The following is a 26,761-nucleotide window of genomic DNA, read 5'->3' on the forward strand; positions in this document are numbered from 1 at the left end:
CTAAGAACAGAGAGCAAATGAATAGAGATGTAGATATCTCACAGCTATAATAATAATAATAATAATAATAATAATAATAATAATAATAATAGCAGACAGGTAGACAGGGAGATATAAATTGACCATCTCTCCTCCATTTTCTCCTGAGCATTGTGTCCCCTTGATCTCTCCAGGAGCTGTGTCACCAGCTGCAGCTGCTAAAGCTGCTGCCAAAGCTGCCAAATACGGTAAGTGCCCTGTCCATCCCTGTTCTGGCTTCTGCTTGCCAGAATGAAAAGCCCTCCAACTTCTTGCTTGGAGGAGAGCAGCTCACCCAGGGAAAGTCCCAGGCAGAGCTACTTGGATCCTTTGGATCCCAGGATCGTGTCTACCAATTGTCTCCCACCCCAGAATGCCACCCCCAATCTAGATAGTGTCCCATGCTTTGACCGAAGTCCCTTCAAAGGACAGAAAGCCTGGTGAGAGTAAACTTACTCACTTTACCATAACAAAATACCCCCCAAATACTCAGGGAAGACAGTCAGGAAAGACTCAGGGTTCATGGAGGAGTCTAGTCAGGGACCCTACGAATCCCAGTTTTCTATCCTTAAGAACCAGCTTAAAGGAAGCATGCATCCTTTCTCCCAGCTGGTGAGCATCCTTCTGAGTTTGTCCAGCATCACTAGAGACTCTTTATGTATTCTCTCTCCTCCACAGGAGCCAGAGGTGGAGTTGGCATCCCGACATATGGGGTTGGTGCTGGTGGCTTTCCTGGCTATGGTGTTGGAGCTGGAGCTGGACTTGGAGGTATCTTTTTCCAAGAGCTTTAGTCCCACCTCTGGGAAGCTGGGGGAAGAGAAATGGGTCAAATCATGCAGTGGCTTGGAGAGTAGATGTGGGCTTTGGTGTGCTGGGAGAGAGGCAATCGTCATAGCATTTAGGAACTGGAAAAGCTAAGATCCTTGCTCAACAGTAATCTTGGCAAAAAAAAAAAAATCTACTCATTAATTTCTCTATCTATTGATCCATCCATTCATCTATTGTTCATTTATCTATCAACATCCCTACGCTCATCTATTTATCCATCCACCTGCCCATTAATCTATTGCCTAGTCATCCACTTATCTATCCACCTCGTCATCTCACTTATCCATACATCCACACACCACCCATCTCCCATTCATCCATATAACTACATGTATACACACATCTCTCCAGCCATCTGTGTAGCCATCCACCTATCCATCTATCTATCTATCTATTCATCTATCCATCTGTATCCATCTGTATCCTTCAGTTTATGCATCCATTCATCCACCATTTACCCATCTGTCCATTGGTCCATTCACCCACCCATCTGCCCATCCTTCTAACCACTGACCTACCTGCCTGACCACCAGTCTTCCACCTCGCCATCCTTTTAACTCTTCTATCCATGTGCCCACCTGCTCTTCCCCTTTTTCCAGCAGGTGCAAGCCCAGCTGCTGCTGCCGCTGCTGCCAAAGCTGCCAAATATGGTAAGTGATGTCACCCTGTCTGATGCCTTTCTCTCTGTGGAGGCCAGGCTCTGAGTGAGGGCCGAGCAGCCTCACCCTCGGGCCTCCGGGGCAAAGACACAAATCCACAACCCCCACCTGCATTCTAAACTGTGCTCAACTCTTCCACCATTTCCTTTTGCTGTTGGAATTATTGGTACCTTGTTTGCCAGCTCACTCCAGAAGAGGGAGTTGAAGGTGCCAGACATGTCTGCCTCCCGCCTCCCTCTCCATTTACCCATACAAACATGTATACATGTGGGGGCGTGGGTGGTGGTGGATAAATGGATGGATGGATGGATGGATGGATGGATGGATGGATGGATGAAATGGATGCAGGTGTTCATTCTTCTCTCCTGCAGGTGCTGGAGGAGCTGGAACCCTGGGTGGCCTGGTGCCAGGTGCAGTACCAGGTGCCCTGCCAGGTGCAGTACCAGGTGCCCTGCCAGGTGCGGTACCAGCTGTGCCGGGCACTGGTGGAGTGCCAGGTGAGCCGTGTTTCCTATCCTGAGATGGATCTCTAAGGTCTTATAGAAGAGGCTTGGGACTTGACGTTTTACAGATAGGAAAACTGACACCAGAGACGAGTGGGGAAGCGGGAAGAGCTTCCCCTAAAGCAGTTGAATGGGGAGAGGCCCTCTATAGGGATCTGGTTGCTGATCCCTGGCAAGCTTCTCCCTTCCTGGGGAGACTCAGCCAGCTCTAGAGAGCCTCCTATCACTCAGAGTTCAGTGATCTGCCTTTTACTCTGGGGTATTTCTAGTTCCTTACCAACAGAAGACCCTTCACTCAAGTGGCCTTAGATCCTTTGTTATCCACCAACCAGAGAGCAAAGAGAGATGACTGAAAGGCCTTAGTATTCAAGGACACACTTCTTTGCTGTGGCTTTCCCGATTTCTCTTCCGCATTCTTTTTCCCCCTCTAGGATAAAACTATCCTTCTGTATGTTTTGTTCATAAAGGAACTAGGACTAGGAGTGTGGCTAAGTAGTGAACGTGCTTGCCGAACATGCAAAAGAGCTCAGGCTCATTTCCGATATTGCAAAGAAAGAAGGGTCACTCTGTGGGTAAAGGTACATGCAGCCAAGCCCGAGGGCCTGAGTTGGAATCCTGAAATCCTACATGTTGGAACGAGAGAACCGACTGACATAAGTCGTCTTCTGACACCCATATGTGTGCTGGGGCACATGCAAGCATGCGCACACACACACACACCCAAAAAATAAATAAATTGGTTCATTAATGAATGTAAACTTTAAAAGGAGAGAGAGAGAGAGGGCACTTGGGAGATGGTGCAGGGAGATAATGAACATTTGCGTTGCAGTAAGTTTGATAGGCAGAGGTTAAATCCCCAGAGCCCACATCAGAGCCAGTGGCCGTGGTGGCCTGCCCGGACTGTTAGGATATGGGTGATGGAGACAGGGACTCCCCCAGACAAAGTTGCCTAGCTAGGATAGCTGAGACAGTGAGCTCTGGACTCAGTGAGAGACCCTGCCTCAAGTACATTGTGGGATCAGAAACAAGACTAGAAGGACCTCTCTGAATGGTGTGATCCCTGTACTCATATATGGGAAGAAACTTCTGAGAAGTCAAATTTCGCAAAACGGGTCTATATAGTCAACACTTTCTTAGTTAAATCCCCAACAAATCTTTTGTAAACATGTGTGTACGGGGATGCCCTTTTTTTTTTTTTAAGGGTGAGGAAGGAGTCATTCCCTAGGACAGCTAGGGATAAAAGTGCTCCCAGGAACTTTTTAACGTAAGAACGTCCTAAGCAGGACTGAAATCCCCATAGGCTCAGGGCTGCCTCGTCTTATGCTCTCTTTATCCGAATAGGAGCAGGGACCCCTGCAGCTGCAGCTGCCGCCGCTGCCGCCAAGGCAGCCGCCAAAGCAGGTCAGTATGCTAAGTTGTCCCCGTCTGTACCTGACCATTGACCCCAGGCCAGGGGCTTCTCACACCCCCTGCTGAGAGGCTAAGGGTGGCCTTGATCTCCTGCTCTTTCTGTTTCTACCCCTCATGCGCTGGGATTCCAGGCAGGTAGCGCTGAACTTTGTTTATGCAGTCCCAGGGCTTTCTGCATGCCAGGTGAGCACTCTTAAGCCACATCCCCAGCCCTGCCTGTGAGCTGCTCTCAGACCTTTAGATTACTGCTCCTCTCTAGCAGTGTAGGACTGCCAAGCCCTCCATGACCTACCTGCCCCAACCTACTTCTGAAAGCTCCTGGTTCCCCAAGTCCAACTAGGACTGGGTCTCTTCTGAATCTCAAGCTAGAGTCCAGCCTTATCCCCTTGATGGGCTGCATTTCTTGATAGATGTCAAGGTCCCCCTCAATAGCCCCACGAATGCATATATCTCCTAAGTGTGTTAATCCCGAATATGATTAATGGTAGATGCTCCACTTCTAGGAGCTTAGCTGGGGTCCTGTCATAGGCTGGGGTGCTGAGACTTGGCCATAATAGATTTAAGAGCCAGGCCTGGTGGTCCGGGCATATAAGCCGAGCTACTCAAGGAGCCAAAGCAAGAGTATTAAAAGTACAAGGCCAGGCTGAGAAATTTAGTTAGACCCTGTCTCAAAGTAAGTAATAATAATGAAAAATATGGGACCTTTTCAGCAGCAGCAGTGGAACTCCTGCTTAGAATCCCCCAGGGAGGGGCTGGGGGCGTGGCTCAGTGGCAGAGCCCCTGCTTAGAATCCCCCAGGGAGGGGCTGGGGGCGTGGCTCAGTGGTAGAGCCCCTGCCTAGAATCCCCCAGTGAGGGGCTGGGGGCGTGGCTCAGTGGNAGAGNNCCTGCCTAGAATCCCCTAGTGAGGGGCTGGGGGCGTGGCTCAGTGGTAGAGCCCCTGCCTAGAATCCCCCAGGGAGGGGAAAGGGGATGTGGCTCAGTGGTGGAGCCCCTGCCTAGAATCCTCCAGGGAAGGTAAAGAGGGCGTGGCTCAGAGGTAGAGCCTCTGTCTAGAATCCCTCAGTGAGGGGCTGGGGGCGCCGCTCAGTGGTGCAACACTTACCTAGCATGATCAAGGCCTCCCATTTATTCTCTCATACTAAAAAAGAAAAAAGTAAAACAGAACACAAAGAATAAACCTGCTTGTCCTCCACCATCCTCAAGCAAACCTCCGAAGTGTCCCTATCCCTCAAAAGGTTACAAACTACTAGACTTACATCTGACTTTTATTACATAGGAGCAAAAAGAGGCCCAGCAAGGGAAAGTATCTAGCCCAAGATCACACAGCAAGTCTTTACCATGGCTGGGAAGGGAACCCACAGCTCCTGACTCAGCTGAGGCTCTTTGCAACAGCTCCTGTTCTCTTTGTTTAGGCCTTGATTACAGATAAAGTATTCCTTCTCTTTTAGGTTTGGGCACTGGTGTTGGTGTGGTTCCCGGTGGAGTTGGTGTTGGTGGGGTTCCCGGTGGAGTCGGCCCTGGTGGTGTTACTGGTATCGGAGCTGGTCCTGGCGGTCTTGGAGGTGAGCTATGGTGGATTGAGTGGGACTAGGGGTTCCCTGGAGCCTTCATGCGAGCCATCTTGAATATTCTTCCTCTCTCTTCAGGAGCAGGGTCGCCGGCTGCCGCCAAATCTGCTGCTAAGGCAGCTGCCAAAGCCCAGTACAGTGAGTGCACTTTGATTTCTCTCTGTTGTCCCCACCCAGCCAGCCCCAGCACAGCCACAGGAGGCAGCCTCTCAGATCCATCCTTACTGTCTTTAGGATCCCCATGGCACCTAGCAGAGGGCTCAGAAGTACAGACCCAGCAAGAGGGAGGCCTGGCTTCGAGTCTTGGTTCCCAAAATAGCTGAGTGGCTTCTGGCTTCTTTTAGTTTATGTATCAAGTGTGCAGGGTCAATGGCCACGGTTACACTTAGGAGGTCACTAGGAGAATGTGAGAGGTTCAGGGTGAGGATGCGCTTCAGATGGTAGAGGGGCTTACCTAGCATGCTGGTTTCCACCCCCAGCACTTCCTAAAACAGGCATGGTGGTGCACACATATAAACCCATCCCAGAGCTTGTGAGATAGAAGCAACAGGACCAGAAATTCAAAAGTACCTTCAGTTCAAGTCCAACCTCAGTACATGAGACCTTGGCATGGGTGGGAATTAAATAGATTTTCTCCAAAAGCTAAGAATGGTAGTTCACGGGCTGGAGAGATGGCTCCGCGGTTAAGAGCACTGACTGCTCTTCCGAAGGTCCTGAGTTCAAATCCCAGCAACCACATGGTGGCTCACAACCATCCGTAATGACATCTGATGCCCTCTACTGCTGTGTCTGAAGACAGCTACAGTGTACTTACATATAAATAACAAATAAATCTTTAAAGAATGGTAGTGCACACCTCTAATTCCAGCACTTGGGGGGCAGAGGTAGGCAGGTGTCTGTGAGTTTGATGCCAGCCTGGCCTATATAGAGTTCCAGGCTAGCCAAAGCAACATAAGGAGACCTTGTCTCAAAAATAAATAAATAAATAAATAAATAAATAAATAAATAAATAAATAAATAAGAATTGGGGCTGGAGACGTGGCTCAAGGGTTAAAAGCACTGACTGCTCTTCCAGGGCACCTAGGTTCAATTCCCAGCACCTACATAGCAGTTCACAACTGTCTATAACTCCAAGATCTGATACTCTCACAAACACACAGGCAAAACACAAATGCATATAAAATAAGAATAAATTATTTAGATACACAATAATAAAAACATGGACTCTGGTGTAAGTCTGCAGATGAGGACTAAGCTGGGGAGGAGGCCTCTGCTCCCTTGGAGGTCTGACTCAGCTCTTGAGTTAGGGCACCTCCCCAGGGACAACATTCCACATATATATAAACATCTACTGCCGTCCTCTCTGCAGGAGCTGCCGCTGGGCTTGGAGCTGGTGTCCCTGGATTTGGGGCCGGTGCTGGTGTCCCCGGATTTGGGGCCGGTGCTGGTGTCCCTGGATTTGGGGCCGGTGCTGGTGTCCCTGGATTTGGGGCTGGAGCAGGTAAGGAAAATTCTAGAATTTGGTAGAAAGTACACTTGAGCTCAAAGAAAGAGGACCTACCTCCTCCCAGGACTCTATCTCTACCCCGCATCCATTAGATTTTTCCTGAGCCAACAAAAACATATGGGTACCAGGTAGGATGGTGCAGGCCTGCCATCTCAGATCCTTAGGGGCAGAGCCCCTGCCTAGAATCCCCCAGCGAGGGGCTGGGAGCGTGGCTCAGTGGCAGAGCCCCTGCCTAGAATCCCCCAGTGAGGGGCTGGGGGCATGGCTCAGGGGTAGAGGCCCTGCCTAGAATCCCCCAGTGAGGGGCTAGGGGCGTGGCTCAGTGGTAGGGCCCCTGCCTAGAATCCCCCAGTGAGGGGCTGGGGGTGTGGCTCAGTGGTAGAGCCCCTGCCTAGAATCCCCCAGCGAGGGGCCGGAATATGGCTCAGGGGTAGAGACCCTGCCTAGCATGGGTGAGTGAGGTCCTGGGTTCCATTTCTAGAGCCAAGCAGAAATAGAGCGAATGGGGTAGCAGGGGAGGGAGGGGATGCCCAACAACTCCAGAATGTAAGGTTTTACATTCTGTAAAATGTAAGGGAGGTTTAAGGAGGCTGCAGACCAGTCAAAAGAGCCCACTTAACACCCGCAGAAAGGAAGGTGGAAGGATCTATCTCCAGGACAATCTATTATCTTTCTGAAAATGCACTAGGACAAGGATGCCACTAGGAACCCCAGTTCTTCATCGTGTGACTGCTGAGCCTCGCTCTGGGCCCAGTCACAGGCAGGCTACACTGGGCCTAGAGGGTATAAGGAGGGATAAGCACAGGAGTCCCAGATGAACAATGTCGGGGTAAAATTCCGTATCTACAAGTAGAACCCCCCTGGCTGGAGTGCTATAGAGCTTCAGGGCTTTAAAACACATGATCTGGGTAGAAGAGTCAGGATGGGCTCCCTGGAAGAGGTTACAGAACCCCGGGTCCAGAGCTCAGCAGCTGACCTCTTTCCCTTTTTTCCACAGTACCTGGATCCCTGGCTGCCTCCAAAGCTGCTAAATATGGTGAGTGCTACACATCAACTGGTCCCCTTGTCACTCCCACCAGCCTTGACAGCAAAGGGCTGAGCAGTCATTCTGAGGGACATCTGAATGACAGTCCTACCACTTGCCTATTAACCCCCTAGTGGCCGTCAAACATGCCTGCTGTGCCTGACGCGGTGGTACACACCGATAACCCCAGCTCCTGGAGAGTGGGGGCAGGAGGCTACGCTTGGCTACAGGGAGAGTCCAAAGCCAACCCGGGCTATAGTATATATACCCTGTCTCACCCACAACAACTCCTAACTCCAAGCTCCACCCGACCCTGACAGTTTCCATGGAACAGAGGGAATGTCACTGATTGATGTTGGTCCTACAAGGCTGGGCAGTTTCAGCCTCCACTCCACTCCACCCTTTGGCCAAGGAGCTGCGGGGTTGTGGATATTCCTTGTGCAGGCATCCCCAGGCCGCCTCCCTCCTTTGCTGTCAGCATGACTTTGCCCAATACACGCCAGCCTGGAGGACGGACGTGGCAGACCGGCCTGCCTTGCCACTTGGCACTCTAGCCAGACCCACACTGTCTGTGACCCCCACATTCCTGGCCTCCTAAAGAGCCAAGCAGGGGGGCCTCTGCCAGGGATGGGCCAACTGGCCACAGTTTGTCTACTTGAGGCCAGTTTCCACCTCGGAAAATCCCATTCCTTAGCTACACACACACACACACTCACACACACACACACACACACACACACACACACAGCCCCTGGTCACCCACAGCTTCCTCTCAGGTTCCGTGCCAGCTGCTCTTGGCCCTAGTCAACAGACTTTACCAGGGAAAAACACCAAGGATCTCCTGGAAGAGCAGCCACTGGGGCCTTTCCTGCCCTTAGGACCTTGAACACAGCACTCTGTTTAACCTCTTCCTTACCTCAACCTTCTCATCTGTAAAACTGGTGTGACTGCCTAGAGTGGCAGACCACACCTGTGAGGCCAGCTTTTCAAAGGCTGAGGCAGGAGAATCTCAGGTTCAAAGGTAGCATGGCCTAAGGAGCGAGAGCCTGACTCAGAAAAAAAGTAATCAAAAGATGAATGCCTGCCTGGAGTCCCCCAGTAAGGGGCTGGGGGCATGGCTCAGGGGTAGAGTCCCTGCCTAGAATCCCCCAGGGAGGATCTGGGGGTGTGGCTCAGTGGCAGAGCCCCTGCCTAGAATACCCCAGTGAGGAGCTGGGGTCGTGGCTCAGTGGTAGAGCCCCTGCCTAGAATCCCCCAGGGAGGATCTGGGGGTGTGGCTCAGTGGCAGAGCCCCTGCCTAGAATACCCCAGTGAGGAGCTGGGGGCGTGGCTCAGTGGTAGAGCCCCTGCCTAGAATCCCCCAGGGAGGATCTGGGGGTGTGGCTCAGTGGCAGAGCCCCTGCCTAGAATCCCCCAGTGAGGGGCTGGGGGTGTATCTCAGTGACAGAGCCCCTGCCTAGAATCCCCCAGTGAGGGGCTGGGGGCATGGCTCAGGGGTAGAGCCCCTGCCTAGAATCCCCCAGTGAGTGGTAGAGCACCTGCCTAGAATCCCCAGTAAGGGGCTGGGGGATGCGATTCACTGGTAGAGAACTTGCCTAGAGTCCCACAGGTCTAGGATGCATTTCTGCCTTATGTCCCTAGGGTATGAACACATCTTTGAAGGTAGCATGCTACCTGTCATCCTAGCTGTCAGGAAGCTGAAATGGGACCAATAGATCCTGAGTTCTAGGTCAGTCTCAGCAACTTAGTAAGACCATCTCACTAGGACAAAAAGAAAAGAAAAGAAAAATGTAGGGGCTGGAGAGATGACTGACTGCTCTGACTCCAGAGGTCCTGAGTTCAATTCCCATCAATTATCTGTAATGGGATCAGATGCTCTCTTCTGGTGTATCTGAAGACCGCTACAGTGTACTCATATACATAAAATAAATAAATAGGACTGGTGAGATGGCTCAGTGGTTAAGAGCACCCGACTGCTCTTCTGAAGGTCCTGAGTTCAAATCCCAGCAACCACATGGTGGCTCACAAACATCTGTAACGAGATCTGACGCCCTCTTCTGGAGTGTCTGAAGACAGCTACAGTATACTTACATGTAATAAATAAATAAATAAATCTTTAAATAAATAAATAAATATTTTTTAAAAAGAAAAAAGTAGCTGGGTGGGGGTGGTACCTTTAATCCCAGCATTTATGAGGCAGAGGCAGGCAGATCTCTGAGTTCAAGACCAGCCCAGTCTACAGCCTGAGTTCCAGGACAGCCAGGGCTACACAGAGAAACTCTGTCTTAGGGAAACAAAAAACAAAAAACAAAAAACAAAACAAAAACAAAAGTCAAAAAAACAAAGTTCCAGGCATATATATATAGCATATAGCATCTACCCATAAGTTCCTGTACTTGGAAGGTGAAAACAGGAGCGTCAAGAGTTCAAAGCCATCCTCAGCCATGCAGAAAACCCAAAGCCAACATGAGCTATAAGTGATCTGGTCTTCAAACAACATAAGAAAATATGGGCACTGTCCCTTGGTCCTCTCTCCACAGGAGCAGCAGGTGGCCTTGGTGGGCCTGGAGGTCTCGGTGGGCCTGGAGGTCTCGGTGGACCTGGAGGTCTCGGTGGGGCTGGTGTTCCTGGTGGAGTAGCAGGTATGTTTTTGCTGTCCCAAAAATGGGTTGGCTGGAAATGGAGCCTGAGACTTCCATGCAGTTCCTTCTTGAGTCCCTGTATTCCCAGGAGCTGCACCCCCCGCTGCTGCTGCCGCTGCTGCCAAAGCTGCTGCTAAGGCTGCCCAGTATGGTAAGCAAGAATTCGGCTTCCCTGGCCTATATCTCTAAGCCCCTGGGGCCCAGCCACTTTCTGGCCATTGGGTATCCCAGAGATGCCGTGGGAGCTTGAGGATCCCTTGCCAACAGGGTCTTAATTAGCATCTTCTGACAGTGTGTGTCATGCATGGGTCTCCCCTCAGGCCTTGGTGGAGCCGGAGGATTAGGGGCCGGTGGACTGGGAGCCGGTGGACTGGGAGCTGGTGGACTGGGAGCCGGTGGACTGGGAGCCGGTGGACTGGGAGCCGGTGGACTGGGAGCTGCAGGCCTTGGAGGTAAGGAGTGAGTAAATGGCTGGGCCTGGTGGCGCACACCTTTAATCCCAGCACTCGGGAGGCAGAGGCAGGCAGATTTCTGAGTTCGAGGCCAGCCTGGTCTACAAAGTAAGTTCCAGGATAGCCAGGGCTATACAGAGAAACCCTGTCTCAAAAAAAAAAAAAAAAAAAGTGAGTAAGTGAGGTCTATGAGAAGGAGAAGGAGGCATCCAAAGCCGGGTATGAAGACAGATTGTCATCCAGCACTCAGGAAGCTAAGGCAGGAGGATCATGAGTTGAAGGCTAACCTGAGCTACACGGTCAGCCTAGGATATGCTAGACCGTGTCTGAAAGCACAGGGGTAGAGTGCTTAAGCAAGCAGGAACCGGGCTGCCCACTGGCATAGAGGTACCTAAACCTGTCTTCTATCTGTCAACCCACCAATACTCCAGGTGAGGGCTTATTAGCATATTATCGTCAGACCCATTTCTCAGGCAAGGAAACTCAGAGGCTGGAGAGGAATTACTTCCCTAAAGTCTCCACCATCATGGTGGATGTGTGCTTCTCTCTCTCTCCTCTCTCTACCATTGTCTCTCCCTACCTAAACTAGCCTGTGTGTGTGGTACTCCCCAAGACCAGACATATAATAGCAGCTTCATGTCTAGGGAGAGAGCTCACTGGTAGTGCGCTTGCCTAAGATCCCCCTGTGAGGGGTTGGGAGTATGGCTTAGTGGTAGAATGCTTCTTAGAATGAAGGGCTGAGGGCATGATCAGTACGAGAGTGCTTGCCTAGAATCCCCCAGGGAGGGGCTGGGGGTGTGGCTCAGTGGTAGAGCCCCTGCCTAGAATCCCTCAGTGAGGGGCTGGGGGTGTGGCTCAGTGGGAGAGCCCCTGCCTAGAATCCCCCAGNGAGGGGCTGGGGGCGTGGCTCAGTGGTAGAGCCCCTGCCTAGAATCCCCCAGTGAGGGGCTAGGGGTGTGGCTCAGTGGTAGAGCCCCTACCTAGAATCCCCCAGTGAGGGGCTAGGGGTGTGGCTCAGTGGGAGAGCACCTGCCTAGAATCCCCAGTGAAGAGCTAGACGCATTACTGAATGGTATAACACTAGCATGTATTAGATCCCTGGAGTCCAGCCCTAGCACCAGAGAGAGAAAAAGACAGACAGAGACAGAGACAGAGACAGAGACAGAGACAGAGAGAGAAAGACAGACAGAGAAAGAGACAGAGACAGACAGAGACAGAGACTATTAGAAAGATAGGTGTGAAGGAGGAGGGATGATGGAATGGTGGGATGTGGATGTGGGTGGACAAGTCAGGGGCAGATGCTGATCAGCTAAGTGGGCTGGAGTGGGGGAGGCAGGTGACTTTCCTGAGCTCTCCTGTGCCTGCTTCCTCCAGGTGTGTCCCCTGCAGCAGCTGCGAAGGCAGCCAAATATGGTGAGTCTCCCCCGTGGCCTCCCTGTCTCCCACAGGCTTGTGTCCCCATTACCACGACCCACATCCGCCTGCCTCACGGTACCCCTGAAGATCTTGTCCAGAGTGCCAGCAGCCTTGGGTCCACTCTGACGACCCTCTGTCCTCTCCCCAGGTGCTGCTGGCCTTGGAGGTGTCCTAGGAGCCAGGCCATTCCCAGGTGGAGGTACGGCTAACTCTTGTATTGTCCTCAGATCTGCCTGGCTCTAGGGGACAATCAATGGGGTTCCGGAAACTAAATTCACGTTGAGATCTGTAGATGGAAAAATCGCTCTAGGACAGAAGACAACTATAGAAGGAGTACCCACCCACCCCCCAAGTTGAGCATACTGCCAACCAAGCTTAGCGCATAAGCCTCAAGGCACCACACGGGCATATGAGACAGAGACTTCAAGGCTTGGGGAGGTGGCTCAGTTGGCAAAGCATTTATCATGCAAGCATGAAGACCTGAGTTCAAACTCCCAGTGTGCAGGTAAAAATTGCAAGCTGAGGAGGAGGTGACCAGAGGATCCCTGAAGTTTGCTGGCCCAGCTAGTTTTGCCAAATTAGTAACCAAAAGGTTTAGTGAGAGACCTTACATGCACGTGCAAATGTACTACACACAAACACCCCACAAAGAATGTGGCTTCCGTAGAATACGGCAGTGGGAAGGAGTTGGTACCAGACATCATGACCAGGTGATCAGGCTATACAGCATGGCCTGCCACCACGCATCACCAACCATAAGTTTCTCTTCTAGGAGTTGCAGCAAGACCTGGCTTTGGACTCTCTCCGATTTACCCAGGTATGCCCGAGGGTCCTGCCCCGGGACCCTGTTCTGGGCTCTGCCAGACTCTTCCCTCTCCTCTGCTCCATCCGTCCAGAAGAGCTGAGCTAACATCTATAATAGACCCAAAGACGAGCCCAGACTCCAACCTGACATAAACACCTTTCTAAGGACAGGGACACCCGTCCTATCTCTCAGGGTCCCTGTGGGTCAAAGAGCTTCCCTACCATACTTCACCTGAGGTAAACTGAGGCTCAGAGACCACTAAGCACCATTCAAAGATGCCACAGTGAGCAGAGGCAGAGTCAAGGATTCCTGCTACCCAAGTCCAGGACTGAGCCGTTCCTATACCACATGCCCTGCTCCCATCAGGGAGGACCATGTAGGCTCCCAGAAGTGGGCGCTGATAATACCTTTTCTTCCTCTTACCCCATAGGTGGCGGTGCTGGGGGCCTGGGAGTCGGTGGTGAGTCTTCAGTAAAAAGACATCTCATAAACTAGCCTTGTTGGTAGAAGGAATCTTAGCACTGTCGGGGGGTAAGGAGGCTGAAGCAGAAGGATCAAAGTTCCAGACTAGCCTGGGCGATGGACAGCATTCCAAGCAACTCAGCAGAACTCTGTCTCAAAGACTTTTATAAACATATTTTTAAAGGGCTGATAATGTAACTCAGCAGTAAAGCGATTACCTAGAACCCCCTAGTGAGGGGCTGGGAGTGTCCATTTGTGGTAGGTTACCTGTCTTGAATCCGCCAATCAGTGGCTCAGCAATACATCTCTGACTTAGAATCTTTCTGATATGTCACAGGTGTGGTTCAGTGGTAGAGCCCCTGCCTAGAATCCCCCAGGGAGGGGCTGGGGGCATGGCTCAGTGGTAGAGCCCCTGTCTAGAATCCCCCAGTAAGGAGCCAGGAGTGTCACTCAGCAGCAGAGCTCTTGAATGCTCTAGGTCAAGGTTCTGTCCCAATACTACAGAGCTTGACTCTGGGAAGAAAGGTGTTAGCAAGACCAGAGGTAGGTGGGCTGATTGGCAGGAAGGTCTTGGGAGCCTACAAAAACAGGGTGGAGTTGGCACAAGGTGAGGATGCTGGTAGAGATAGGGGAACCCAGTATCCTCCCCACCTCATCCTTTGCCAACACCCCCATACACAGGAAAACCCCCGAAGCCCTATGGAGGAGCCCTTGGAGCCCTGGGATACCAAGGTAAGTAGAGACTCCGTCCCTAGGGAAGGAAGACACAGAGGCAGAGGTCAATGCATACATTCAGAGATGGGGGCAGGTCTAGGACCCTCCATGCTCACCCTCGGTGTAGCCTGGACACTCTTGCCCATGTCCCTCTCTGCACAGAGGAGTCTGGGACTTGAAAGGGACAATGAAAGAGAGTGGGAAGGACTTCCAGGACAGACCACCAGGTGGCACTAACAGGCCACGTCTGGGAGAAACTGCATGAGGGCTAGACTCTAGGTAGGTAGGTACTGCCCTACCCCAGGCTATCTATCCCCAGGTTTGCTAAACAGGTCTTCTCAGAATTCGGGAGACTGAGACAAACGCATTTGCCAGTCTGGACTCTGTAGGAAACAATGTCAACAGCAACCCCAACCAGAGAGAGAGAGGGAGGGAGAGAGACGGAGGGAGGGAGGGAGAGAGAGAGAGAGAGAAATATGAATATAGCTCTAGGTTTCATTCCTAGCATAGTATAAAACCAAGCAAGGCAAGCAAGGTGGTGTATGCCTATAATCTCAGACTTGGCAGGTAGATACCTAAGAATCAGGAGTTCAAGATCATTCTCAGCTATGTACTGAGTTCATGACCAGCTTGAGCTACATGAGATATTGTCTCAAAAAGGAGGGGTGAAGGAAGGGAGGAAGGAAAGAAGGAAGGAAGGAAGGAAGGAAGGAAGGAAGGAAGGAAGGAAGGAAGGAAGGAAGGAAGGACAGACAGAAGGACAGACTAGCTTCTTTTAGATTTTCTAAGCCTGGGATGGAAGCAGACAGAGGGACCAAGCTGACCATCCCTTGTCTGTGCCCTGTCCCAACCCAGGCGGGGGCTGCTTTGGGAAATCCTGTGGCCGGAAGAGAAAGTGATCTTCTGAGGGCCCCTGACTCGCGACCTCATCAACGTTGGTGCTACTGCTTGGTGGAGAATGTAAACCTTCTATGACCACCCCCTACTCCATCCCCCTGACCCCCCACCTGGGAGGGGACAACAGGCCAGTGGCCTTGGAAACCCACAGGACAAGGAGATCAGACAGCAGCAGCCATGCAGTCCTAACCAGAAACTTGCCCCCTACATCAGAGGCCAGGGCGGGTGTCCCATCTCTTCCCACCCAGGAGCTCCACCCCCACAGTCTCCATCTCCAAGGGAAATTGGTGCTACATGTTGGTGCTTCTTCTTCGTGGGGGGAGGGAGGGGGGAAGGGTATCCCAGGGGGGATTGCCCCCTTCCCTGAAGCCCCTCTATTAAGATGGTGCACACCTTTGTTGGGCAGTCCCACCTCCCCCTGCCCACCAGGAGCCATTCCTGGCTGCATCCCATTGGTACCCAGATACCGGAAGCCTTGACGATGGATTTGGTGACATGATCCCTCTCTCTTTGGGTCCCCTTGTCCCTGTCTCCCGTTACCAATAGCTACTTCCCGAGTCTGGGACACCCTGGAGTCAGATGGCTCTTCACACTGGGAATAGCTCCCTTGTTCTTATGGAATCCACCTGCCAACCACCCATCCACCTACTCATCCGTCCATTTGTCCATCCGTCCATCCATCTATCTGTCTGTCCATCCTGACTGCCTAGTGCCACTAAGCTGGCTGGGCATACCCACTATCAACCTGGTTCACCTGTCATGGCAGCCTGTCCCCGTCCCCACCACACACCCCGATGCTGGCCTAGGGTGCAGAGGGTTGTGTGGGCTGGTTGTCCCCACATGCAGTACTGTAACCCCGTCCTTCCTGGAGCCACTCTTACAGAGCATGTCTCGCCACCCCACCTCTTTGTGTCTCGCTGTGATAGATCAATAAAATATTTTATTTTTTGTCCTGGATACTTGGGGATGATGTTTGATTGTTGGTGTGCTCTTTGGATTTTATTTTTGTGGCTAACTGGGGAGAGAGAGAGAAGAAAAAAAAAACATTTCTAATCTGGGGAGCCCTATCCTCAGGAGAAAATTCATTTTAATCGCTTTGATATAACTCTGGATGAAACACACATTTAAAAAAAAAAAAACATCAAAAATGAAATAAGAAAAGAGAATTAATTGCTCTAGCAACGACTAATAAATACAAACTTTTTAAAGGATATTGTCTTGGGTTTCTTTGAGGTTCTTGTGTGTTGGTGCATGTTCAAGTCCACACACATGTGTGTGCAGAAGCTGTGTATGCAGAAGCCAGAGAACAACTTTGAGCGTTACCTCTTGTGTGCTGTGTATCTCTCGTTTGAGGTATAGTCTCCCCGTTACCTAGGACTCACCTAGCAGAACCACAGGGTTCTGCCCTTTCCCACAGGGCTAAGATTCTAAGCACTCACCAGCAAGCCCTGCTTTTTTGTTTTGTACATGGGTTCTGGGGATCAAGTTCAGAACAGAGAGCATTCTATCAACTGAGCCATCTCCCCAGACATCTTTGTGGAGTTGTTTGGGGTTTTTTGGTTTGTTTGGTTTTTTTTTTTAACCTGTTTTCAACTCCTGCCCTAGTGGTAAATTGGCTGTAATGTGAAGAACATCCGCACTGCCCAGGATATATTGAGGAGGTTGATGTCCAACTCAGCTGTTGTCACCTAGGGATATAGCTAGTAGAGCACCTTCCTAGAATCCCCCAGCAGCAGCCATGCAGTCCTAACCAGAAACTTGCCCCCTACATCAGAGGCCAGGGTGGGTGTCCCATCTCTTCCCACTCAGGAGCTCCCACACACACACAGTCTCCATCTCCAAGGGAAACTGGTGCTACATGTTGGTGCTTCTTCGTGGGGGGAGGGAGGAGGGAGGGACTGGGGCGTGGCTCAGTGGTAGAGCCCCTGCCTAGAATCCCCCAGTGAGGGGCTGGGGGCGTGGCTCAGTGGTGGAGCCCCTGCTTAGAATCCTCCAGGGAGGGGCTGGGGCGTGGCTCAGTGGTGGAGCCCCTGCCTAGAATCCCCAGGGAGGGGCTGGGGGCGTGGCTCAGTGGTTGAGCCCCTGCCTAGAATCCCCAGGGAGGAGCTGGGGGCGTGGCTCAGAGGTGGAGCACCTGCTTAGAATCCTCCAGTGAGGAGCTCTGGCCTTACTTTACTGTTAAAAGTGTTTGCCTGCAGTTCTCTAGAAAGGGTCTAGCACTGGAACTCAGAGGTGAACATTTATCCCCAACATTAGGGGGTAGCTAGCTTAAGAACTCTCAGAAGGCCATTGAGGTTCATGGATTACTTATAAGGAGCCTGCTTATACGGCGACCCAGCTTTCTCAAGAAAGCAGTAAAGGGGACCCATCCATTCATGCATCTTCCCATTTCTCCATCAGAAGGAAAAACAAAAAACAAAAAACATTTGTTGCTTTGACACCCTTTGTCCCCTGAACTGACAAGCCCTTGAGACCTAGAATTACCTCCCTTGTTTCCCATAGCTTGGTTGGAGGTTTGTTTCATAGAACTGGGGATTAAACCTTGGCCATCCACCACTGAGTCCAGCTCATGACTTTAAATACCACATAGGTAGGGGCCAGCAAGATGGCTCATTGGTTTAAGGAATGTGCTGTCAAGTCTGACCACATGAGATCAAATCCCCAACCCACACGATGGAAGGAGAAAACTGATTCTCACAAGTTGTTCTCTGACCTCCACACACGTGTGTGTCACTGAACTCGTGCTATTATAAATAAGTAAGTGTGTTAAGAAATTGAATATCATGTATCCTAATGATCACTTGCCAAGTTGATATATTTACCATGAGCCTGGGACTTGCATAGCCAAGGTCAGTAATTCATTTATTTGAGACAAGGTCTCTCTCTATAACCCGGGCTGGTCTCAAGTTCACAGTCCCATTGTCTCAACTCCAAGGATTACAAGCATGGGTGACCATTCCTGGTCTCAAGGGCAGTTCTAACATCTCCATCTGAAGTCTCAGACATGACCTGCTCTGTAGCTATTTTCTCCAATTTGAAACATTCCCTCCTAGGAAGAGAAGAGAGGGTTGGGAAAATTCCTTGCCTGTCCCAAGAGATTTAAATGTCAGCTCCCTACTCACAAAATCCCAAACACAAACTCACCAGAAGTAACCGTGGGGAACTTGAGTGAGGGGTTAGCCACAGGAGTATGGCTGATCTCAAAGCAGCTGCTGGGATCTCTTCATACACACACACACACACACACACACACACACACACACACACACACACACAAAATGAATAGTGGCTTCTACTCCCCAACACGGATGGAGCCCTCTGAATTAATTTCCCCCAGCCTGTACACCCTAATGTTTCTAGAGTCCCCAAAGCCTCGGGCAATTAGAGCAGAACTGCATATGAATGGCTGGGAGGAGCCACTGGAATCTCAAGTGAAGCTCCATCGCTGTAGTGATGGGTGTCAGCAAGCTGGAAGAGCTGATCTAATGAAGGCAATGGCTGTTCTGCTAGGAGAGGAGCATGTGATGGAGCTGCCTGTAAGTTGTCTAGGAACTCTAGTCACGTAGCTTTCATGAGTTGTCACCCAGGCCGGGTTTGACAAATCAAGGGTACAGATGCCTGAGTCACCCATGGTCCTAGAAGTGACCCCTGTAATTTCCCTAGTTCAAGCCAGAATTGGGTGGCATCATTTGGTCTAGCATAAGCGCCCTGCCTCAGGCGTAAAAGGATTTTTGTGCAGGGCTATCAGGAAGAAAGCACACGACACAATTAGCGCCCCAATAGGGACAGGCCCACAGGACCAAAGATGTGTTGGCTATATGGTCCCTGCTAGGGGTGGGTGATGAGATAGACAACAGAGGTAGAGCCAGCAGTGAGTAGAGCATCCATGTATGGGGGTAACCACAGTGTGGCTAGCTTCCCCTGTGTCGGGGTACACGTCCTTGCTGCAGTGGCTGTTGCCCGCACCCTGAAATAGGTAATAAGACTGCAATCAAGGCTGAGTTGTCCGAAAGTGAAAGGGCCTCAGCAGGTGGACATCTTCCTCTACAGGATATGGAACTAGAGGCCTCCTTGGTGACGGGGTCTGCTGTGTGGTAATGTGTATCATATCAGTAAACTGCCATGTGTTCTTTTGAGTTCAACGATAAGCTGGTCCTGAAAGTGGGGACCCAACACCACCCCCAACCCTGTGACAGAAAGGGGAGAGAACAAGAAAATGGCCCGTGAGTAGGAACACTGTGTGCTCTCAATCATCCGGAAGGTGACCCAGAACCAACAGAGACCCTCGTGTCCACCCCATGGTACAAAAGAGGCTTCGGTGGAAGAGTGAAGCTGGAAGTTCAGCCATGAGAAACTCAGCTCTCTCGGGATGGAAGCCCAATGGGGATTTCCTCCTGTCCGCTGCTTCAACTTTACCCAATAGTTCCTCGGGATGCTGTGACTCACCATTTGATGACTTTTATCTTTAGCTGTTGCTGTTCGTTCTTTTCCTTGGAAGCGTCGCCTGAGGGGACGCTCTTGCTCTGCCCAGAACTTTATTGGGAACTCCAGCTGGCTTGTCTCCCTGTGGCTTCCCTAGTTGATTCCTGTTGGATTGTTTGAGTACTTGGTCCAATTGTCTTGCTATCTATCTATCTATCTATCTATCTATCTATCTATCTATCTATCTGCTACTTGGCATTTATTCCTTTACTGTGGCTTTATATATATTTAATGAACTCATTCAAAACTGCAAACACGGCTGTCTGAGGTCACTCTCCAGATGATAACCGGATTACGACAGGAGTGCCCTCAGAAGAGCTAGGGAGCTGGAGAGCACACTACAGTTTTGAGCAAAGGCACATATGGAATGGGATGCTAGGTGCCCATAGCGTGGCCACTGCTGTGGGAGATGAGACACGAGACTGGGTCTCAGCTCTCTTTCCCGAAAGAACGCACCCACAGAAGGGAAGAATTACAACAGGAGGGAGGAAGGAGGGTGTCATCCTCTGCATTAGCCTCGGATTTGGCAGGAAGTGTGAGGAAAGGGGGGAGCGAGCGTGAGATGGAGGTGTCGTCTTGCCATTTCTTACAGCTCAGAGGATTCAAAGGAAGGAGAATCAGTTCAGTCTGTGCTGAAGAGATCTTATCAGAATCTAAAAACTTGGAACCCATCGGAGGATTCAGTGAGCAGCAAGAGAGAGCAAGTCAGAAGTGACAGAAGATAGCCAAAGGCCTGACCTTTAACACACAAGACAGGGAAAACCCTTGAGTCTGCCGGCAGATGGAGGTGATGATGGTCAATCCAGGAAAGTGTGGTAAGAAGTACTCTGTGTTATAGTTTTAATTATCATCTGACACAGTGTAGAATCACCAGGACAAGGAGCCTTGACGGGGAATTAATCTAGATCAGGTGGTCTACAGGCTTGTGTGTGAGAAATTGTCTAGATTAAATTGATATGGAAAGACCTAGCCTACTGTGGGCAGCACCATTCTCTAGGCAAGTGAATCCTAGGCTATGAAAATAGAGAGGGCTGGGCATGGTGGCGCACACCTTTAATCCCAGCACTTGGGAGGTAGAGGCAGGCAAATTTCTGAGTTCGAGGCCAGCCTGGCCTACAAAGTGAGTTCCAGAACTGCCAGGGTTATACAGAGAAACCCTGTCTTGAAAAAAAACAAAAAAGAAAGAAAGAAAGAAAGAAAGAAAGAAAGAAAGAAAGAAAGAAAGAAAGAAAGAAAGAAAGAAAAAGAAAAAGAAAAAGAAAATAGAGAGGGCAAGCTGAGAACTAACAAGCAGCTATCCACTCATTTCTCTCTGCCTTAACTGTGGATGTGGTGTGACTGGCTGCTTCAAGTCCCTGCTGCCTTGACTTCCCCACAATAAGGGACTGTAGCCTGTGAGCTAAAATAAACCTCTTTATCCCCTAAGTTGCTTTCTGTCAGAGAAACGAAATTAGAACACCCTGTCTCTGAACTACTTGAATTGGGAAAGATTTCTAAAAAGGTCATTTAATTTGGGTGTGTGTGTGAGAGGAAGGGTCCAGAATTAATTATCCTTGATTATTCTTCAACCTTACTCATTGAAGCAGGGTCTCTCAGTCAAGCTCAGGGATTGCCAATAATGCCAGTCTTACAAGCTAGCTCACTCTGGCATAATGACTCAAAGGGTAAAAGCACTCACCACCAAGCCTGGTGACCTGGTGACCCACAGTGTGGAAAGAGAGGATTGACTCCCACTCTGACCTTCCTACACATGCTACATGCCACGTGCCCACACTAAAAACTAAATAAATGCAACAAGGTGTTTAAAGTAAAGAAAAAGTACTCCCAGGGTGCTGTGATTCCAGTGGGAAATGTCTCCATAGCTCAGATGCTTGAATACTTGTGATATTGTTCAGAGGGCTGTAGAACTATTTTAGCGGGGGCATACTGCCGGTGGAATTGGGTCATTGGGGATGGGTCATATATCCTGGACCCACTTCCTGTTTCCTGGCCCACCAAAGTATGAGAAGTTTCAGCCATGCATCTCTTTGAGATCCTTTTCCTGCCTCTCAAATGGCACCCTCTCCAACTGTGACCCCTCTTCCTTAAGATGCCTCATGTCAGGAACTGGGTCACTAGCGCCAGAAAAGTAACTAATACTTACTAGCACTAGTAACTAGCGATGGGTTACTTCCCTACAAGTTATGACCTGTGAGTCCCTCTAGAGGTCCCATGAACCGGAAAGACTAGCGTTACTGATGCTGGTTGCATGCCAAAACTACTTGGTAAGACCCAGTTGCTGGAAACATTACATCCTTGGAGAAGTCAGCCTGGAATGGAGCTAGAAAAACCTCCCCTTCCCCCCGCTGGCTGGCTTTCACCGTGCCGGAGATGTTACATGGGTTCCCAGGGCGGACTGTTGCTGACAGTCCCCCTTGGTTATAGACCTCATATGCTTTACCAAGAAAGAGGCCGGGCAAGACAGGACTGCTGGTGTAACTGAGGCATCACTGTTACAGATACAACCAACTGCTTCATTTGAATATAAAGACCACTCCGTAGGAAACAACTTACGTTTGAAACTGTCTATAAGCCAACTTAAAAACCGTTTGTTAAATAGATATATGATATTCCTATCAAATCGCTTACACATCTATGTCCATATCCATAGACTACTGTCACCTTTAGCCATAGAGGTAAACTTCTGTTTTTGTTTTTGTTTTTTTACAATGAGGAGTAGTGACTATGGAGAGTCAAGACAACAAACCTGCTAAGAATAACTGGCTAATGCTTTAGTGTGGTAGCTCATCCATAAAAGGAAGAAAATGATAAGACATCTCTGTCACTCCCTCGAAGCCTCAGGGACACTTGGAAAAGACGAAGAGGAAAGAAGGGAAGAGCGGGAGGAAGGTATGAAGTGACGTGGAGCTACTTCCTCCGAAATGAAATAGCCCCTCTGAGAGCAAGAAGAAAAACTCATAAAACGCAGAAACTAACAAAACTTAGGCACCTTAGAAAGCTTATAAATATACATGACTCGTGAGGCCTGTCCTTAGGGTTATAGAAGCTGGAAACAACTTCTGGGAGAGAGGACCCTCTTTGGTGGAGCTCTGTGAAAGTGCCAGGAGTCGCAGGAATCCAGCTTCTGTGTATCCCCCTTGTCGGGATGGGCTTTCTGGGGCCGTCTCTGCCACTGAGGCATGAGGGCAGTTTGAACACGACTCTGTAGCCGGTGTTCATTCAAACTTCAGGAGTCTGGCCCCGGATAGTCTATTTTAGGCACATTTAAGTACAGCACAATGGTGGAAAACTTTCCTACTGATAATTATCTGAATCATGTGTGTACAATAAAGCACAAAATAAACTAAATAAAGACCAGAGGTGACTACATCAAAACTCCATAAAGTACATGTGACACCTTCCATAAGTATATGTTCTATAGACTGATTGAGAAAAATAAGCTCATGATAGGGTCTGGGGGAGAATCTTGGGAAAATTCTGCTAATTAAGGTTGAAGTCCACCCTTGACCTCATGGCTTTCTGAGGCTTGGGTGTAGTGTGAGGACTCCCGTGGTTAGCAGAGTTTCTTCTCTGACCTTGTCCGGGAATTCTTAGCCCCCTCACTTGCCTCTACCTGAAGAATGTCAAGTGGCCTCAATAAGTTTATAGGATCAATTTCCTTTCTCTTGACAAACCCAGTTCAGCCAGCCCCTGAGATTCCTGAAATGCTTCCCCATGCTGAGGTATGCCAGGCACTCTAATCCTCTAACTGATGACTTTGCTGATCCCGAATGTCCCTGCCTTCAGTTCCCCCATAACTTTATAAGCCTTCGATCACCCTAAGTGAAGTTGCTCTGCCTCCTAACAAGCGGTCCTGGTGTGGTCCTTCACCTTGCACATTCACAGGGCTTCTGAACCCTCAGCTCACCATCTCTGCTCCCACCGCCCTCGTGGACTGTGTCGGCCGATGCTCCCCAAGTGTGCACAAGGATGCAGTGTGGTCTCCACCACACAGCAAGTGCAAAAGTCGCCAGCCTAATCAGCCTTGTGGGTGAGTAACAGATCATGCATCCCTTCTTTGAAGAAACAGCCTGGTGCATTTAACATTCCTGGTTCCCTAGTGCTTGTTCTGGGAGGACAAGGTCCTCCGTGACTCCTACAGGCTGTCAGTGGTGCAGCTGCCAGAGTCACCCTGTTCCTGTAAGTGACCCCTTATCCACGCTTCCACAAGCAACCCGGCTAAATGCATTGCTTCACTGACTGGATCTGGGAGAGCTCGTTTCTATGGGCTGTCACCAGTGCCCTGTCTTGGTTGAAGAGATTCTTGCTCACATCTCCAGAGGAAATTTTACATCACACCTAAGTAGTATGTGAGCACAGATTTCCCTGTCCCTGCCAAGCCTGCCTTACCCCACCCCTTCACCATTTAGGGTACTGTCAGACCCTCTCTTCCAGAAGCTGTGGCTTGCAACCCTGAGGCCATCTCTGACTCAGTCCTCTCATTCTCCAAGGCTAAGTCACCAGGAAGTTTTGCAGCACAGGATTGAGACCACAGCCAGGGTGCATACAGTTTCCAACACCTATCGGGTTGTGTCCTGATGATGCCACCAGCATCATCTTGCCTAAGTTGCTGAAATAACTCCTTGCTTCTATCCAGGCTCTTCTTCAACTTTCGTTCCACCCACAGGCCAAAAGAAGCCTTTCAAAATAGAAGCCAAGGGTGCTCGTGCATGTCTGTGAGCCCAGAAGGATGAAACAGGAGGATCATAGGGACACTGGAGAGATGGCTCAGTGGTTAAAAGCACTGACTGTTCTTCCAAAGGTCCCAGGTTCGATTCCTGGCATCCACATGGCAGTTTTCAACTGTCTATAACTCCAGTTCCAGGAGATCCTACACTCTCACTCTCACGCAGATTTACATGCAAGCAAACATCAATGCATATAAAATAAAAAAGTATGTATACACACACACACAAACACACATATATATATATATATATATATATATATATATATATATATATGAGTATCATAACTTTAAGGCTAACTTGAGCTACACTGTTAAGGTCCTGTCTCAAGATACAAAGAGCTATATCTATCACTCGGTGATAGAATGCTTGCCTAGACTCCCCAATGAGGAGTTAGAAACCTCCCCAGTGAGATGTTCAGCAGTAGATCACCAGGCTAGAATCCTTCTGTGAGGGGTGGAGATGCAGCTCCATGGTAGAGGGTTTGCTTACTGTCATGGTTTGAATGTGAACTGTCACACACAGGCAAATACCTGGTCCCATCTGGTAGCATTGCTTTGGGTGGCTATGGAACCTTTGAGAACTTGGGCCTAGCTGTAGGCATATGCCACTAGAGTGTGGCCTCAGGGGCTGTACCCTGGGCCTGCTTCCAGTCTCATATTTGCTTTGTGCCCATTGCCGTCTTGTGGCCAGCTTCCTTACATTCCAGCCACCATGAATTAAGCCCCACCAGCCGCCATGCCTTCCCCGTCATGACGAACCATATCCCCGCAAACTGTGAGCCAAAGGAAATCCTCCCCTGCCCAATACACCCAGCATCCCCAGGGCCCCGCATTACATCCCTATCACGGTCAGCAGAGGAAAATAAAGAACAGTGTTGCAAGGAAGCAGAAAAACTGTAGGCCAACAAATGGTGGGGGAAACCAGATAACATAAGTATATTTCTACAAACACCCAACCTACTAAGAATCACAGACAATCCGAACAGATCAAAGATGGGTAAGGATTTGAATCAGCCTTAAACATTCCAACAAAGAAAGGACCAGGAGCAGATGGCTTTGGTGGAGAACCCTGCCAAACTTTTAAAGCCTTAACACCCATACTCCTGAGCCTCTTCCAAAAAGAAAAGAAAAAAAAATTAAAGAAAATAAAATGTCTCTAAACCCATTTGAAAAAGCTAGTGTGGCCCTAATAACCAAATCAGACAGGGACATGAGAAAAGGTTTACAGTGGCAGGACATAGACGGCCCGTACCTGTAATTGCCGTGCTCAGAAGGTGGAGGAAGGACCATCAGAAGGTCAAGATTATCTTCAGTTGGGCTGGTGAGATGGCTCAGTGGGTAAGAGCACCCGACTGCTCTTCCGAAGGTCCAGAGTTCAAATCCCAGCAACCACATGGTGGCTCATAACCATCCGTAACAAGATCTGATGCCCTCTTCTGGAGTGTCTGAAGACAGCTACAGTGTACTTACATATAATAAATAAATAAATCTTTAAAAAAAAATATTTAAAAAAAAAAAGAGTATCTTCAGTTATGTAACAAGTTTGAGGATAGCCTGGGCTACATGAGACTCTGCCTGTCTCAATAAAATCAGCTTTAAGGTCAGAGGTGAGAGGGCTCAGTGAGTGATCTGTGATGCCCAGGAGGATCATGGGGACTGGAGAGATAGCTCAGTAGTTAAGGGCACTGACTGCTCTTCCAGTAGGCCTCAGGTTCAATTCCCAGCACCCATATGACAGCTTAAAACTGTTTGTAATGCCAGTTCTGGGGGATCCTGCACCCTCACACCGATTTACATGCAGGCAAAACATCAATGAGCACAAAGTTAAAAAAAAATAGGATTATAACTTCAAAGCCAACTTGAGCTACATGGTTAGAGCCCTGTCTCCAGATACAGAGAGCTGAGCCTATGACACAGTCACAGAGTGCTTGCCTAGGCTCTCCAGTGAGGGGTTAGAAGTTTGGAACAGCTTCTACAATTGATTGTGAGTCCAGCATCCTGAGTTCAATCCCTATGGAAAGATGAAAGGCAAGATGTGACCCTAAAGCTGTCCTTTGACCGCCACATGCATACTATGTACAGCTACCCACTGAAACACACTGTGAATACATATATGCAATAATTGATAATTAATAAGATGTTTTTTTAATTACACAAGTTGCTACCAAACAAAAAGTGCACCTTTGGTTTACTGTTAGGACACTGTGGTGCTTTGAATAAAAGTGGCCCCCATAGGTGCCAATAGAGGGTGGCACTATTAGGAGGTGTGGCCTCGTTGGATGTCTTAGTCAGGGTTTCTATTCCTGGACAAAACATCATGACCAAGAAGCAGGTTGGGGAGAAAAGGGTTTATTCGGCTTACACTTCCACATGGCTGTTCATCACCAAGGAAGTCAGGACTGGAACTCAAGCAGGTCAGGAAGCAGGAGCTGATGCATAAGCCATGGAGGGATGTTCCTTCCTGCTTGCTTCCCCTGGCTTGCTCAGCCTGTTCTCTTATAGAACCAAGACTACCAGCCCAGGGATAGCACCACCCACAAGGGGACCTCCCCCCTCGATCACTAATTGAGAAAGTGCCTTACAGCTGGATCTCGTGGAGGCATTGCCCCAAATGAAGCTCCTTTCTCTGTGGTAACTCCAGCC

At 49.7% G+C, this 26,761-nt stretch overlaps 1 protein-coding gene across 3 annotated transcripts in view; it reads left to right on the forward strand.

The window, feature by feature from the left end:
* The window catches only part of Eln (elastin), a 46,520-nt gene extending 30,656 nt beyond the window's left edge, over nucleotides 1-15,864 (forward strand). For 2 of the 3 annotated variants that reach the window (XM_029533836.1, XM_029533837.1), the window contains exons 20-37: nucleotides 174-227; nucleotides 697-786; nucleotides 1,446-1,496; nucleotides 1,877-2,002; nucleotides 3,350-3,409; nucleotides 4,869-4,982; nucleotides 5,067-5,126; nucleotides 6,358-6,489; nucleotides 7,493-7,531; nucleotides 10,060-10,161; nucleotides 10,250-10,312; nucleotides 10,482-10,613; nucleotides 11,988-12,026; nucleotides 12,178-12,228; nucleotides 12,802-12,846; nucleotides 13,265-13,294; nucleotides 13,978-14,028; nucleotides 14,866-15,864. In XM_029533836.1, coding sequence (XP_029389696.1) covers nucleotides 174-227; nucleotides 697-786; nucleotides 1,446-1,496; nucleotides 1,877-2,002; nucleotides 3,350-3,409; nucleotides 4,869-4,982; nucleotides 5,067-5,126; nucleotides 6,358-6,489; nucleotides 7,493-7,531; nucleotides 10,060-10,161; nucleotides 10,250-10,312; nucleotides 10,482-10,613; nucleotides 11,988-12,026; nucleotides 12,178-12,228; nucleotides 12,802-12,846; nucleotides 13,265-13,294; nucleotides 13,978-14,028; nucleotides 14,866-14,909 — 1,283 coding nt within the window. In that variant the 3' untranslated portion in view covers nucleotides 14,910-15,864. The remainder of the gene's footprint in view (nucleotides 1-173; nucleotides 228-696; nucleotides 787-1,445; nucleotides 1,497-1,876; nucleotides 2,003-3,349; nucleotides 3,410-4,868; nucleotides 4,983-5,066; nucleotides 5,127-6,357; nucleotides 6,490-7,492; nucleotides 7,532-10,059; nucleotides 10,162-10,249; nucleotides 10,313-10,481; nucleotides 10,614-11,987; nucleotides 12,027-12,177; nucleotides 12,229-12,801; nucleotides 12,847-13,264; nucleotides 13,295-13,977; nucleotides 14,029-14,865) is intronic. The other variant, XM_029533838.1, reaches the window with a different exon arrangement.
* The last annotated feature ends 10,897 nt before the right edge of the window (nucleotides 15,865-26,761 follow it).

The sequence above is a fragment of the Mus pahari genome, chromosome 23 (assembly GCF_900095145.1).
Source record: "Mus pahari chromosome 23, PAHARI_EIJ_v1.1, whole genome shotgun sequence".
Classification (NCBI taxonomy): domain Eukaryota; kingdom Metazoa; phylum Chordata; class Mammalia; order Rodentia; family Muridae; genus Mus; species Mus pahari.